This window comes from Octodon degus, unplaced genomic scaffold (assembly GCF_000260255.1).
Source record: "Octodon degus isolate 3935 unplaced genomic scaffold, OctDeg1.0 scaffold00019, whole genome shotgun sequence".
Taxonomy (NCBI): domain Eukaryota; kingdom Metazoa; phylum Chordata; class Mammalia; order Rodentia; family Octodontidae; genus Octodon; species Octodon degus.
This window is the reverse complement of record NW_004524595.1, coordinates 5,476,279-5,492,196: the sequence shown is the minus strand read 5'-3', so window position 1 is coordinate 5,492,196 and position 15,918 is coordinate 5,476,279. Positions and strand designations below refer to the sequence as shown.

Genomic DNA, 15,918 nt, shown 5'->3' with positions numbered 1-15,918 from the left:
AGGGAAGGGAAGGGAAGGGAAGGGAAGGGAAGGGGAGAAGAGAGAAGAGGAGAGGAAGTTCAGCTTCAGACACTGACCTTGATCCAACTGTAGCGACACCCAGGGCCAAATAGCTCTTCACTCCAGCTAGATGCTCACACTGACTCTGAATAACGCTTCCAGGCATCTAGAGTCATCTCTGGGGGCTGCTGAGTGCAGAAAATGCCATGCTCCCAGCCACAGGTTGGAAAGATTGCCATGTCTTTGGACCCACTGACTTGGCCTTGCAGGCCCACCTTCCTGAAATCCACCTCGTGAGCCCACTCTACCTGCACAGACGTGGTGGCTCCTGGGGCAAATCTTCATTCCTGGTCTTCTTCCACCCTCCAGCTGGCTTCCCTCTGCTTCCAAAAGGCAAGACCCACCATTTCATCTCTGCATCTCTCTCAGCATTTAGCTTGGTGCCTGGCACCAAGTAGTAAGTGCTTCAGAAATATTCAGTCAATTAATTAATGAAGACAGTTAAGAGGGAATGAAGCCATGTTTGTCTCACTGATTTTCCAGCTGATATCCCTGAGCCCAGCCAAGTGCTGCAGCCTCCAGGGGCCCCTACTTCCTTCTCAGCTTTCCCAGGCACTCCAGCCCCCCTGCCAGAGAGTGGTGTCTCCCTCCAGGGCCAGCCATGAGCTCCCCAGCAGCCTGTAGCAGCCTCAGCCTCCACCTTTGTCATCTGGCTCAGGCTTTGCAGAGGCTCAGCGCATTCTTGGGCCCCTCTGCTGGAAGAAGGGGCTGGAGGTGAAGCTGAGAAATCATAGCTGGAAGGAGCACCTGCCTACCCCCCCCCCATGCTAGCACTAGGAGGAGCAACCATGAAGGTCCCACCCCAAGGCACCATGGATCCTGATCCCTGCCAATGCAGGCTTGGCTCTGCCTTGTACCTATGCGGCCCTGTCTCAACTACCCAGGCTTTAGCTCAGTCACAAGACTCGGGGCCCCTGACCTCCAGAACACAGCATCAACTGCAGTAGTTTTGGTCATGCTGTCCAAGGTGACAACCCTGAGACAGTCCTGAGCATGTCCCTTGACTCAGTTTATTCACTCTCTGTGTGGGTTTGACTAATGTACAGAAGTTTACTGGGCCTCAGTTTCCTTATCTGTAAAGTGGAGATAATTCTTATAAAGTTTCTAGAAAGAGTAAATAAAATATATGTAAAGTACTTAGTGCAGTGCTGGGCATAGGAACATTCACTAAACATGTGCTTTACGATTATCGCTGTTGCTATTACGACTTCTGCTATCACCATTACCACTGCTGCAACATGCCAGGCCCTGAGCTACTAAGAAGCCCCAGAGACCAGAGAGGCCAAAGTGAGGCCAAACTAAGAAGCAGCAGCAGCCAAAGCAGCAAGACCTCCAGGGGCTCCAGGAGAAGAAGAGGAAACATCAGGTCCCTCAGGCTCAGGGGCTGGGAAGGAGAAGCTGGAGATGAGCTGCAGGCAGGAACTTGTGGCCGCCTGCCCCCGACTGCACATGACCCATGTTTAGGAAGGTTGTTTGGAGTACCAGTGGGCAATGGGATCTAGGCTCCTTGCTGCCCCTCGGCTCCAACTGAGACAATGTTAGTCCTCGGAGACATGCCGGCTGGGCCAGCCCAAGGGCTCTCACCCTCTCCACCATAGCCGACTAGTGCCCGCCAGGGATGAGGTCCCATGTGCATCCAGAAGCCAGGGCATTGCCTGGGCACCCAATGGTCCCTTTGTCTGATCCTCCTATTGAGATGATAGCTCCTTCCACTGCTTGGGGTGGGGGACAGAGGAGGCTTCACATGAGGCTTCACAGAGGAGCCAGGACCCTAGAGTACTTCAGGGCCTCAAGAACATTTCCTCCAGCCTCTGCACATCCCAGAGGAGGCACACGAGGCCACAGAAAGCAAGGCTTCCCTGCGGTCACACAGTGGACCTGACCCCAGCTCTCTGACTTCCACCCCACTGGGAAGAGTCCTGGGCTGCCTTTGATTTTCAAGTTTGATTCCAGCATTTATGACCTGAGATAAATATCTTTTTGCCTCTCTGAGCCTCAGTTTCCACATCTGTAAAACAGAATAATAATAACACCTCCTCGATAAGACTGCAGCTGGAACAATAGAATGTACAGAAATTGCTTTGTAAATGATAAAGCCCTGCAGAAATGAAATACAAGAAATTATTTTTCTAAATTTAGAATATAGAGTATGGTCATGTTAAGGTCTCAAAATTGTGTGCAGGCTGAATGTATAAAGGATGTTGAAAGGCACTGATTTGTTTAGGTGGATCAAACCAGAGGCAGTGACTTTTAAGATGGACTTTGATGGAGGAGGAAATAGGAACTTTCAGTCTAATATCCCATTTGTTCAGTAAGAGAGACAAACATCAGAGGCACTGTAGCAGGCTCCACAAACTAGGGCCCATGGGCTGAATCCAGCCCACTACCTGTTCTGTCAATAGTTTTTTTGGACCTTAGCTATGCCCATTCATTTACATGTCCATGGCTATGTCAGGGGCAGGAGATTATCATGGGACCTGGGAAACCTACAGCATTTACTATGGGGCCCTTTATTTTAGAGTTTGACAGATGTGATGGTACAAACCTATGATCTTGGCGCTCAGGAGGCTGAGGCAGGAGGATGGCTTCAAGTTCAGGACCAACGTGGGCTTCACGGTGAGTTCAGGGACAATCTGTACTGCAGAAGGAGACTTGGTCTCAAAATATCAAAAAGAAAGAAAGAAAGAGGGACTGGGGAGATAGCTTAATAGAATAAGCGCTTGCCTGGCAAGCGCAAGGGCCTGAGTTCAGTCCCTGGTTCTGCCAAAAAAAAAAGGAGAGAGAGAAAGACAGACAGACAGACAGACACAGAGAGAGACAGAGACAGAGAGAGAGAGAAAAGCTATTTTTAAAAGAAAATAAATACACAGTTCAGGGCTGGGGCTGCAGCTCAGTGGCACTGCCTGTGGTAAAGCACTGGAGTACAGGAGAGCGTGGATTCCATCCCAGAACAATATAAGAAAAATAAAATAAAACAGTTTGCGGAGCCCTGTGCTACAGCAAGGCAATGGCAGTGCTAGGTGGCATCAGGCCACTCAGCTTCTAGTTAGGTACTGTGCAACACCTTGCACCCTCGCCCTCCACCCCACCCCACCCCCACACATACATGCTGCTGACCACAGGGAGAGGCTCAGGGGCCAGGCTCTAGGCCCACACCTGGGCTGACCACTGAGGCCTCCAAGGCCCACCAGGCTCCCAGCTGGAAGCAAGTACTTCTCTTTGGGAGCTCACCGTGGAGATGCCAATGGGCCTCTGCTTCTCTCCCATGGGCAAACTGGGAAGCCCAGGAGGCTAAGTGGGTATGACTCGGCCACCAGATGCCTGAATCAGATGTAGCCTTCAAAGATGTGTTCAGGAAGGACTGGCACTGCCAGCCATTTGCAAAAAAGGCCAAGTCCACTTTAAATTGGGCTATAGAATTCCTTTCTCAATGCCAGGTGGCAGATTCATTTAATTAAAACCCCACCACATGCAATCTTTTTGGAAACTCTGAGCTCTCACAAATCTCTTATCCAAGGAGTGATAAGGACACAGGCTAGGTCACAACACCTGGCACAGTAGACAGATCCCACAGGTGCCAGGTCAGTGCCCTTTCCAGGACCCCCAAAGGCTGCTGCCCTGTGCTGTGGCACCACTCAACCGGGCCCCTCACTGCGTCCATCCTCCCTACCTCCAGCCTGCTCAAGCTCAAGCTCATCTTGGATGTCCCTACCCCTAATTCACTCATGCAGCACCAGCCCTGTGCCAGTCTTTCTTCCAGCTACGGGGAACACGGTCGTGCACAAACAAGACAATGCCCCTGCCCTCTTGGACTTCATAGTTCCAACCAAAACTGCAAGGGCATCCCACACACTGTGGATCCACTCAGCCTGCCCCTCCTCCCTCCCTCCCCTCACCTTTCTGTCCTTGCTGTCCCTTTCTTTCCTGCTCCCCTCCCTCACCTATGAATCTTTGAATTCTCTGCTTTTCTCTAGCTCAGGCACGAGTTTGTAACAAGTGAACCACACTAATGAATCCTTCTGCCCCTGATCCTCCTCTGCCAGCCCCAGCCCCAGCCCGAGTCCAGGGCTATCCCTTCCCTATTCAGGACCCCTGCTGCCATCCAGTTAGGATTTCTATCCTGATCCTATACTTTGAAGCTCCTCCGATGTACGATGTACGTACCCTCAGATGTACGATGTACGTACATCAGCCCATAGCCACTTCAACAACTCTTACTTTTCAACTGAACTTTCTGCTCTAAAAACTCAAGGAAAACTTTTTTGTTGCTACTGTTCGGTTCATTATATTTATCATTTTCTACTTACAAAAGTAATAGTTTTTCTGCAGAACATATAAAATGTATAAAAAGAAAATCAAAACCAATCACAAGCCCACTGTTCATAGATTAACTGTGTGCTATTTAATGTCTTTCCTCCCACTTTCTTTTTCTGTGGGTGCCTGTGTGTGTACATACTTCTTATACCTATATATTTTAGTGTGAGATCTCACCATGACAATGGTAGCCTCCCATATAATTAAAACCCTCCTCAGGAACAGCACTTTAATGGCTGCACAATATTTTGCCCCATAAATATAGCTTAATATGTTTAACCAAACCCTATTGGTGAACATCTGGGCTGTTGACAATTTTTCACAATGAAAATGCTGCTATAAACATCCTTGTTCATAAATCTGTGCTCCAATCTCTGGTTATTTTCCTAGCAGAGATTCCTAGAAGTGGCACCACAGGGCCCCCAAGCAGATGCCTTTCTAAGTTGCTTGCTGTGGATCGTGAAGCTGCCTTGAGAGGGCTTGAAGGGCCCCCCATCCCTATTTGTGAGCATGCTGTGGAGTATATTTTCTCAGCCCCTAATACACCATGTACCCTTGCCAGAACCCTGTGTCTTCAGAGCTCAAAACTAATGCCGTCTCCTCCATGAAGCCCTCCCTGGCACTCAAGCCAAAGTTCATCTCTGAGCGTCTTTCTATCCCATCACAAATTCTTCCCCAAACACTCTAACCACCTTTGCCACACATTTCAGTAGTGCATGGGGCAACAGCCTCTGCTTTGGATGGGACACTGAAATTTTCAACACACTTCCACTGAAAAAGTTCATCTGATTTACTCCCAGATGAAAACTGTGGAGGTCATGGACCTTGGCTGATCATCTGTCTACTCACCCTGGCCATATCACCCTCCTGAGTCTAGTCACGCCTCAAGCAGAATTTGCTTTTTACTATTCCTTAGCCTGAAGACCAGACCGCAGGATGATCTACTGTGTAGCATGGAGCAACCTAAGAGAATTAAGCTAGGACAGTCCTCACTCAGTCACTGGCTTGTGACTTGGGGCTGGCCCTGCTCCTCTCTGGGCTTTAGTTTATCCATCAATAAAATGGGCAAATTGAACTACATAGTGTGTCATGCTCCAGCCCTGACTACTCCTAAGGCCACTGCCCCAGGGTGCCTGTAAGGGCCCCTGCACCAAGCTGGCCGCTGGGACGGCCTGAGGGAGCCGGCCCAGGAGGCAGGGCTGGCTCCAGGCCAGGCTGTGTCTGCAAACACTGACCTTGGCTGCTGTTGGGATTTTCCATGACACCAGCGCCGCCCTCCCTCTCAGCTCCCCCATTCCACGTGGGTCTGGGGAGGGTGGTATGGGGGATGGGTGCCTTCCTATGGCAGAGGCCCCATCTCCCCAGTAGTAGGAGCACCTGCAGGTGGAAGACCACTAAGGAGAGAGGAGGAGAGAGCTGAGGTGGAAGGAGGGGTCAACAGAGACCTTGGGGGCAGGAGCTTAGAGAGGTGATCCTGAGAAGATGGGAAGAGAGGCCTTGGGAAGGGGCAGGGCTGAGTGAGGCACTGGGTGATGTGTTTCAGAGCTGTCCTTCCTGGGAGCTGCAGCCTGAAGGGCAACAAACTCCAGGCCCACTTCTGTAGGCTGGTCCCCACCCCCACCCCAGCTCCAAGAGGTCCTAATGGTTTCCCAGGCCTAACCCTGGGCTTGGCCAAGCTAGGGGGAGGGGGAGCTCTTTTGGGGCCTTGAAGCCAACCTCATTTTTAAGGGGCCAGGGCACTTCTAGGGGGCAGGAGAGTCCAAGAGTCAGCAAAGGCCTCCTGCCTTCCCAGATGGGTATCTGAGGGGATGTTTCTCCCACAGCCTCCAGAACTTTGGCCTTCGGGGTTGAACAGCAGTAGCTGAGCAATGGCCCCTATGGGGCCCTGTGTGGGACATGGAGGGAACGCTTGCAGTGCAGGACTCCCCTGAGGACCTGAGGGCACAGAAATAGAGGCTTGAGGGGGCAGAGGGGGCCCCTCCAGCATTGGGAGGAAGGTTCAAGAAGATTCCTGAAAACGATGGCACCTGAGCAGATCTTCCTGGCGGGAAGGACAGCACCTGTGCTTGCCAGCCATTCCCACCAGGCCTGTTCCCCTTCTGCCTAGGCACCAGCTGCCACTCCCTGCCGCCACCCCCTACCACCTCATCTTCTTTAGCATGCCAGTTAGGCTCCCAGGAGCCTCTCTGTCCCTCTTCTTGGCTCCACACTGCTGTATCTATTGGCCAAGGGTGATTCCCTGTCAGTGCCTCTGCCCTTGAGGAGGGAGAGTCCTCAAGGGCCCTTTTCTAGGTGACCCTGGCCTGGCTCAGGCCTGACTATCCTCTGCCACCCAGAGGCCAGTCTGGGATTCCTCTAGGAGGTGCCCATGTCTGCACGAACCATTTCAGGCATCAACCCAGAGTTTGCAGCCCTTGAGTATCTCAGGCCACAGGTCACCTCATCCATCTTCCCTCAGGACAAACATTAGCCCAGCCAGGGCTGTATTTACATTAGATAAGTAGGTCTGCAGAGAGACAGGGTACAATGAGGCATTGCCAAGGGGCTTGCATTTCTAGTTCACCCAGAGATAAGAGAGCAGAGAATCTCAAAGTTAGAGACCTACCAAAAGGACCTGGGAGGTTCCTGATAAACCAGAGAAGCCTTTCTCAAACTGCTGTCCAAAGGACCCTTCTTCAGTAATACTCACTTTAAGAAAAATGTTCCATGATAAAATTAGTGGAAAATAGGGACATACTCCTAGCTTGGAATGGCCTCTCCCAGTGACATGCACATGGCTCCGAGAAAAATGCATGCACTTAAGTCAGTGACAACACATCCTGTTTAATCTAGTATTTTCCCAGTTTAACATCCAACAGTTACTAACATGCTGTGGAGCTGGTATTCCAGCGAATTAACCTTGGGAAAGACTGATCATAAAATGTTGTTGCTAGAGAGAATATTAGAGGCCATATAATCTTGGGGGCTCTCTAAAATACTCATTAAAAATTTGTATGTATTGATACCAATATCCTAAGCATTTTACGAAGCAACTCTATGAAACAAGCACACCACTGCTTCCATTTTACAGACGAGGAAAGGGAGGCCCAGAAGTCTAAGTAACTTGACCAAGGTTTAAAGCTGTTTCACTCCAGAGCCTTTGCTTTTATCAACTCCCCTAAACTATAGAAACCTCCTATCTAATTTTTAGTACTTCAAAGATACAATTACTTTGTTAAGTCAATTATCCCATGCTAATCAGAAGTTCTGATTGGCAGATGTGTTCTTAATTAGGTTTGATAGGGTAATAAATTAATTACAGCCTTAACAATAATCTATTCAGTGTCCAATCTATGTAGTATAAACATATCATACTTCATAAATTAGATCTGACAAAAGTTTTACTCTGTAAGGGAATAGGGAAAACAGCCCAAGACACCATCCATAGCATTAAAACACAGGGGGGACCCTTCTAGTTTGCCCTGTCTGCACAGACCACTGAGATGCAGAGAACAGGAGGCCAGAAAGAGGAAGACCAAGTCCTGGCTGGGTCAGACCCCAGCTGCTGCCCCCTGGCTCCAAGTTTTCCTCCACCCAAAGCTGTGATAGGTGGAGGTCAGGCAGCAGGCCAGCAGGCAAAGAGGCCAGGTGGAGCAGCTGGGCCCAGCCAAGGCCAATGCCAAGGGCTCAGAGGGGCTCCCTGTGCTGTGACTATAAGGAAACAGCCCACAGGTGGAGAAAGACCTGTAAGGACAGCCAACTGACCCCTCCAGGCCCCTGAGTGCACCTGGAAGACAGAGGTTTGAGCTCCTTGATAACATCAGGATGAAAAAGAACAGAAGCCAAGAGGTTCCTGTCCTACCCCTCAGTTTCCTTCTACCCTAAGATACTTACACTAATAGTTCTTGTTTCTTCACCTGCTTCCTCTGATGACTTTTGAGCCTCCAGCCAGATTTCAGAGCTGCCACTTAGCTAAGGTGCTGCAGAGTAGGAGCTGCTGGCCCTCATGGAGTGAACAGGTATGACTCTGGTCACAGCTGAGCCACACAGCTGTGGATGGCACGCTGTTGTTGTGGCCAAGTACCTTGGGCTGTAACCCAGTTCTTCATATACCAGCTGTGTGGCCTTGACCAGATTGTCACCCCTCTCTGGTACTCCACTTCCTCATCCATATAGTATAAGCATTGGACCAAGTATAAGTGCTGACTGCTAAAGGCCTGGCTCTGAGAATTTCTAAATCTACAGTGGTTTCAGAAAAGAGACAAGGAAAGGAGGAGACAGGAGAGCGCTGCTGAGTGCTTTCTGGATGAGAACCAGCCCCAAAGAGCAACCTGTGTGTTTTGAAGCCACTGAGGAACAAACAGAACTCTGTGCCCAGGGACCAGATGAGGAGGCAGTGGGCAATGCCTCTGGCCCTTCCCTGGCAGTCAAGCCTGACACAGGCAGGGAGTGGGCAGGCAGCAGGCCTGCAAGCAGGCAGACCAAGCTTGCCAAACTCACAGTTACTTGCCAGAAGCCAAAGCCCCCTAGGACTGCTCCACCCTGGCTGGCAGTCCTCCAGGCTGGGTACCCATGCCAGCAGATCTTTGCAGCTCCTCTGCCTTTCCACCCAATGACAATAGGACAAGCAGAGAAGTTCATGGTGCCACCCCTGGAGAAGTGTCTGTTTGCCTGGGCATCAGTCTCCCATTCCCATTGGTGCTACATTCAGCTTGGGACAATGCCTTGGATCAAGGCTTCAAGTGGCATGCTCTCCCCTCTCTGGGTCTCAGTTTCCCTTCCTGGGTGATCCATTAGCTCCAATGCACTGGATGGACACTGAGTCAGAAAGGCCTGGTGGTCACGGCAAACTCACCAGCTCTCTCCAGACTTCCTGGCCCCCACTGTAAAGCAGAGAGAGGATAATAGTGACTTTGTGCGAAGTTTTCAAGGATTAAGTTAGAAATTTATCAAAAGGGTAAGAATTGTACCTGCTTAAGAGGCCTCAGCCTGGATCCAGGTGCATCCGACCCACACTAGGCACAGGCAGTCTGAGGCTGCCCTGGATAGGGCAGTGGCTATGGTGCAACAGGAGACTATCCTGGTAAAAGTCTTGGTCAGACCTGTATGAATCACTTGCTTTGCTAGTCACTGTTTAATCGAGGACAGTGGAAGAGGAGGGGTTTGTCCCTTGTGGCTGCAGTGCTGGAGCTGGCAGCAAGGGCCAGAAAGAGGGCACTGAAGAAAGGTGTGGGGAGGTGGTAGTGGCACAGCTGGAAGGGTGGAGCCCCAGAGTAGCTGCTGAGGGTCACAGCAGGAGCAGGGATGGAGGTGGTTTACAGGAAGCCCACAACAGCCAGCAGGGCTGCCAGGCAGGCATTGGGTTTTCTTAAGAGATGGGAGCCAGAAGAAAGCACAGATTATGAACAAATGAAGAGAAGGGATGGGTGAGGTGGTAGAGAGGGCATCCCCTCTACCATGAGGGAGACCATGGTTTCCTGACCCCACAGCAATGGCTCTGCTCCCTGGGTTAGCACATTCAGGCCCCTCTTGTGAGACCCATCACCACTGCATCTGTTGAGGTACAGGTGCCAAGGGACTTTCTTCACTCTTGGAGGCAGCACTGGCGAGTAGCCAGGGCAGGAATTAATAGCTTTAACTCAATCCCCGACCCCCTGCTTCCCCACCCCACCCCCACCCACCCCTGTACTGAGTGAGTGAGACCAGTGAGGAGTAGCAGTTTGGCCAAGGTCACACAGCCTGGTCCAGATCTATGCTCTACACTGCCTGTCCCGTGTCATGTCCTCCAACCCGGGGGACAGGGAAGGACAGGATAAGAAGCAGATCTGACCGGGAGCCTGCCCAGCTGTCGAGGTAAGGTGTGGTCTGGCTTTGGAGGCTGAACTGGCGGGCACAATCTGTTCTCACCCCCCAGGGGTGCAGACAGGCCAGGCACAGAGGCTCAATAGCTCAGCTGTTCAGGGTCCTGGCTCAGTGCCACAACAAGACCAGGGGAGCCCATTCTAGGGACAGCCCCAAAGCTGTGCACACCTCAAGCAACTGTCCCCAGGCCCTGAGCTTCAAGATTCAGTGGTCTCTAGCTGGCAGAGATACCAGTTTTACTGGAACTCGGCAACCCTCACACCCACACAGTGTTCTCTGGAAAACGTGAGAGTAATCTGGCCCTTCATTCATTATGCAGCAGTGAGCCATTACTGGGCCCTTGATATGTCCCAGGCTCCAGGTCCCAGGCTGAGCGCAGCACATACATTATCTCACTTATTCTCCCCATAAGCCCTGTGAGGCAGTGACTTAACAGCTCCATTTTACAGATGTGGAAGCCAGGGCTCAGAGAGGTTACACACACACACACACACACACAGAGCTAGCCTATGGAAGAGTCAAGACTTGAGTTCAGATCCAACACCAAAGCATACAGTATCCTGTCCTGAAATTTAGTCATGAAACATATTTTGGGGACTCCCTAGAAGTAGCTGGCAGCACAAAGGTGAAAGTTAGAGGACAGGACAAGCCCAGGCAGTTTCCCCAAAGCTAGTGTTTAGCTGGATGCAGTTGGGGACCTGGAGCTCAAAACTGAACATCCAAGGCAAAATTCGCTTTTTGCTGTGAGGAATCCAGGAAGACTTCTGGAAAGAAGTGTTAGATTAAGATTTCAGGAGGTTTAGAACAAAGGAAAAACTGGAAAGGCAGCCAGTTACTATCAGAAAAATTTTTTGTGGTGCTAGGGATGGAATTCAGGGCCTCACACAGACAAGGAAAGCACTGTACCACTGAACAGTATAGGAAGCTATCATAATTCTACTAATAAAGACAATAAATATCTCAATAGTCTGATGAAAGAAGGCCAGCAGACTTCACTTTACAAATAAACAGACATGATCAGAGAGGGGGAGTCATTTGCTCAAGTTTCCACGGCCATTAGTGACATGGCCAGAACTTGCGCCCAAGGCTTCTGCATTCTCAGCCAGGGTCATTGTTTTCCATGTAGGCGGGCAGAATTCTTGGCTCAAGACCATTTGAAGGTTTGCACAGAGGGAGGGTCTAGTTCTCCTGGCTCCTGGCTCAGCTGGGGGAGGGGTGCTGAGACAGCCTAGCTAGTTAGAGTTAACACACCTAGAGGGACACTCCTGCTCCTGCTTTGCCAAGGCTAATGTCACATCCCATAAACACAGACCCTCTTTGAGGCTACAGTCACAGGAATACTCCAGAGTTTCAGCCTCCAGCTAGGGGAGACGAGAACCCCGGAACAAGCTCTTGTCCACTTGGGAGAGGCTCACACCAGTCTCCTTTCTTCCTCTCTGCCACTGTAGGGCCAGCTGTCCCAGGAAGGCTGAAAGGTCCCAGCCCCCTCACTCTACTGTGAGTTTTGACTGCCAGCAGAGAAATTATCAAGGAGCTATTCAGGCTCCCGTTTTCCTCCCACCATACCAAACCACAGGCTGGTAGAACCTATGTAGTCCAACACCCCTCATCTTCAAGGGCGCTGAGGGCCTGAGAGGATGAGAAGCTCTCTCTGAGCCCAGGACTCTGCACAGGAAACCATGCCTCACTGACTGCCGTTCACTGGCTCCCAGCAGCACCTAGAGCTGCCTCCTCCACTAGGTATACAGAACAGCCCAAATTTTGAAGCCAAGCAGACTCGCATTTAAACTCGGGTTGCTCTGCTTCCAAACACCATATCCTCCGACTCCTTCCTTCCTGCATTCTGGGATTGTGAACAAGCACGTGCAAAGGCGCCAAGTGGGGCAAAGTGGGGCTGGGGCGGTGCCGGGGAGAGGGAGGGCCAGAGGCCAAAGTCTCTGCAGGCACAGCCTACAACGTGTGCTCTCTTTCCTCTCCCCCACTTTCCCCAGGCTACGGCCATGCGGCACCCAGCACGGACGGCGGCAAGGTGTTCTGCATGTTCTACGCTCTACTCGGGATCCCACTCACGCTCGTCATGTTCCAGAGCCTGGGTGAGCGCATCAACACCTTCGTGAGGTACCTGCTGCACCGCGCCAAGAAGGGACTGGGCATGCGGCGCGCCGACGTGTCCATGGCCAACATGGTGCTCATCGGCTTCGTCTCATGCATCAGCACACTGTGCATTGGCGCCGCCGCCTTCTCCTACTACGAGCACTGGACCTTCTTCCAGGCCTACTACTACTGCTTCATCACGCTCACCACCATCGGCTTCGGCGACTACGTGGCGTTGCAGAAGGACCAGGCGCTGCAGACGCAGCCTCAGTACGTGGCCTTCAGCTTCGTGTACATCCTCACGGGCCTCACAGTCATCGGCGCCTTCCTCAACCTCGTGGTGCTGCGCTTCATGACTATGAATGCGGAGGACGAGAAGCGCGACGCCGAGCACCGCGCGCTGCTCACGCGCAACGGGCAGGCGGGGGGCGGCGGTCTGGGCGGCCTGAGCTGCCTGAGCGCGGCCGTGGGTGACAGCGTGCACACCACCGACACAGCCTCGTCCACAGTGGCCGCGGGCGGCGGCGCGGGCGGCTTCCGCAATGTCTACGCGGAGGTGCTGCACTTCCAGTCCATGTGCTCTTGCCTCTGGTACAAGAGCCGCGAGAAGCTGCAGTACTCCATCCCCATGATCATCCCGCGGGACCTCTCCACGTCCGACACGTGCGTGGAGCAGAGCCACTCGTCACCGGGAGGAGGCGGCCGCTACAGCGACACGCCCTCTCACCGCTGCCTGTGCAGTGGGACACAGCGCTCGGCCATCAGCTCCGTGTCCACGGGCCTGCACAGCCTGTCTACCTTCCGCGGCCTCATGAAGCGCAGGAGCTCCGTGTGACCTCCGCGGGGCCTGGCGCCCCTGCGAGCCGGGTGGGGGCTCAGCCCAGTGCGGCAGGGGTCGGCCAGGAGGGCCCCAAGCCACCTTCGGCCAGTGGGACTCTCCCAGTGCCCCCACTTCTGTCCCCCAGCCCCATCTCCGACTGTGCCTGCTCGCACCAGCTGGCAGGAGGCTGGGCTCTGAGGACCCCTGGAGCCCCCCCATCCAAGCCCTGCAAATTCCAAGAAATGTGAAAACTTAGGGGAAGGGGGTCAAGGAGGGAAGGCAGAAGCTGGGAGCCTCCTGTCCTTTTGGAAATCTAAGAAGCTCCTTAGTCCTCAGAGGCCCTGCTGGTACCCAGACCCCCACAGCCCCAGGGGACTTCTCGTTCCATGTACGTTTTGCATCTCTATTTATACCTCTGTCCTGCCAGGTCTCCCAGCTCCCCTTGGCTCCAAAAGCCAGGGTGTCTTTGTCCAGGTCACCCCCACTCAGTCCCACTCCCCTTCCTCATCCCCAGCTGTGTCTCCCAGCCCCCACTACCTTCTATGTTGTTTTGCATGGCTTTGCAGTTAAGGAGAAAGTGGAACCCCGCAGTTCCTAAAGCTAGTCCCCAAAGGTCAGGACAGACAGAAAAGGACAGGCAAGAAGAGTAAGAGAGAGGGGAGTGGGGAGTGGGAGAGGCAAGGGCTCCCAGTCTGCAGGATGGTGGCACTGATAGCTGAGAGCTAACTGGCCTCTCCTGGTGACCTCGTGGGGGAGGGGGCCCCCAGCCTTCCAGACACTGCCCTTGAGTCTGAGACAGAAAACTCGAGGTTGCCATTTCTGGCTGCTGCCGCTGCTGATTATCAACCCTTACATTTGTAAGGTGATTTTTAGCCTCCACAAAGTCCTGCCTATTCATTGGTTTGAGTCTCACAACACTCCACTTAGGTCACCAGGGCAAGAATTCTTATCCCCATTTTACCAATGAGGACAGAAGCAAAATGACTTTCCCAAGGTGACCGGGATGGCAAAGGAAAGGAGAACAAGAATGCACCTGCTTTTCCCAGCCCAAGTGCTCTTCCCTTCTGGCCCAGCCCACTTCCGGAAGCAGAGCTCCGCCCTGGATGTCCAGGGTCCTAAAGGAGTTGGGCTTAAAGCAGAGTCTGAAATCCTGCTGGGCTCTTCTGAGGCTGAGCCTCACCACACTGGCCCTGGATGTCTCCAGGATGCCTGCGTACAAACACAGAGGTCCTTGGGACCCCAGTGAGCAAGGATTGGTCTCATGGAACAAACGCCAGCTCTGAGAGTTTGGGAATCGGCCTGGGCAGCCAAGAGAGCTGGCTGGCGCATCACCTGGGACACAATCCCCGCCCACAGCGAGTGTTGGTACCTGTGTCCCAAGCAGCTAGAACCAGGCTGCAGCTGCAGGCAGAAACACCCCTGCCCCCAGGAGCCTGAGCCTAGCAAGCCTCTGCCCACCCCATGCAGCTCAGAAGCTCAGGGGAAGCAGTCGATGGAAGCACTGTCCTGGTTCGCTCTGTGGCTGGAGTTAGGAGAGCACTGGGGCAGCATCACAGGTGGGTGAGGGTCCTCTCCCCCATAGCACTGCCTTCCCATGCTGTCCCCGGTCAGCCCCTCCCTGCTGCCCTGCCAGCCCAGCTCTAGTGTTCATCAAAAAAGCCTGAGGGAGGACCTATGGGGTGGTCAAACTCAGGCCATGGCCTCTAGCCCTTGAGAGATCCCCCAGGGGAAGAAGTCCCTGTGCAGGGAGGAGGAGCTGGCTGCTGTATGCCACCAAGAAGGGGCCTAGAGCCAGAAAGGTGCCCTTTGTGTTTATGTTGGGAGTGGGGCAGTGCTGGCTGCCCCTGTCCTGTATGTGACCCTGCCCTCGAGGGTCAAGTCCTGTCAGACGTCAGACCCGAGGGAGCCACAACCAAAGCTGCAGAGAGGTGGTGGGAAAGCGGCAGAGAGGCCTGGGCAGAGCATGGCAGACTGCTGGTCTCCGGCTGGGTCTTTCCTCAAGAACTGGAAGGCCGATGTCACTTCCCTTCTCACCCCTCCAACTGCAGGCAGCCTTTCTGCTTCCCCGATGCCTTATGCCTGGGCACACTGCCACAGAATATGCAATATATGTGGGTGACATGCCCCACACCCACACCCCACCCGGGCAGCCCCTGAACTCCCCAGGCTGTGGCTGCCAGGCCCCCCTCAGCGCCCCCTGCCTATCTGTCTTCACACTGAGAATGGCGCCTAATAAATGCTGTCCATGGAGACCAGGCTCTGGCTCTAGCTCCTCCGTCATCCTGCATCCTCATCACTGCCAGGGGGCAGCCATGCCCCTCTCCCTACTGCAGTCTACAAACTAGCCCAGGTCATTTGGGGAGGTTCAGACCTTAGAAATCTCCTGATCCTGTTCTCCCTTTTCTATCTGACTAAACTGAGGGCCAGAGAGAGCAAGTCCCTTGCCCTGAATCACACAGCTGAGTGGTAACCTAAGATAAAAAACAGAACTTGAGTGTCCTAGTACAATCCCCAACCCCCACGCCATCACACAGCTTGCAGTCTGCCTGACATACTCAGCTACATTCCTACCTCCCTGCTGGCCAGAAGCAACACACTCTTCTCCTTTCGCTTTAGCTGGAGCCTCCTAGGTAAGTGACCTGATTGACAATGAAAAATGTCTCTTTCAAAGAGGAACAATTATCACAAGCACTTTTTGAAGGGTACCTTTTTCTCAAGGTCTGGAGGACAGGACAGACCCAGGGAGCAGATCAACTTTGTCCAGCTGGTGCCACCACCTGGAGTTGGCC

The 15,918-nt window shown here is 52.9% G+C and overlaps 1 protein-coding gene across 1 annotated transcript in view; it reads left to right on the top strand.

Moving 5' to 3' along the window:
- Positions 1-15,381, top strand: part of Kcnk3 (potassium two pore domain channel subfamily K member 3) — a 36,667-nt gene extending 21,286 nt beyond the window's left edge. Inside the window, exon 2 of the mRNA XM_004627428.2 lies at positions 12,207-15,381. Coding sequence (XP_004627485.1) covers positions 12,207-13,144 — 938 coding nt within the window. The 3' untranslated portion in view covers positions 13,145-15,381. The remainder of the gene's footprint in view (positions 1-12,206) is intronic.
- Positions 15,382-15,918: the final 537 nt, after the last annotated feature.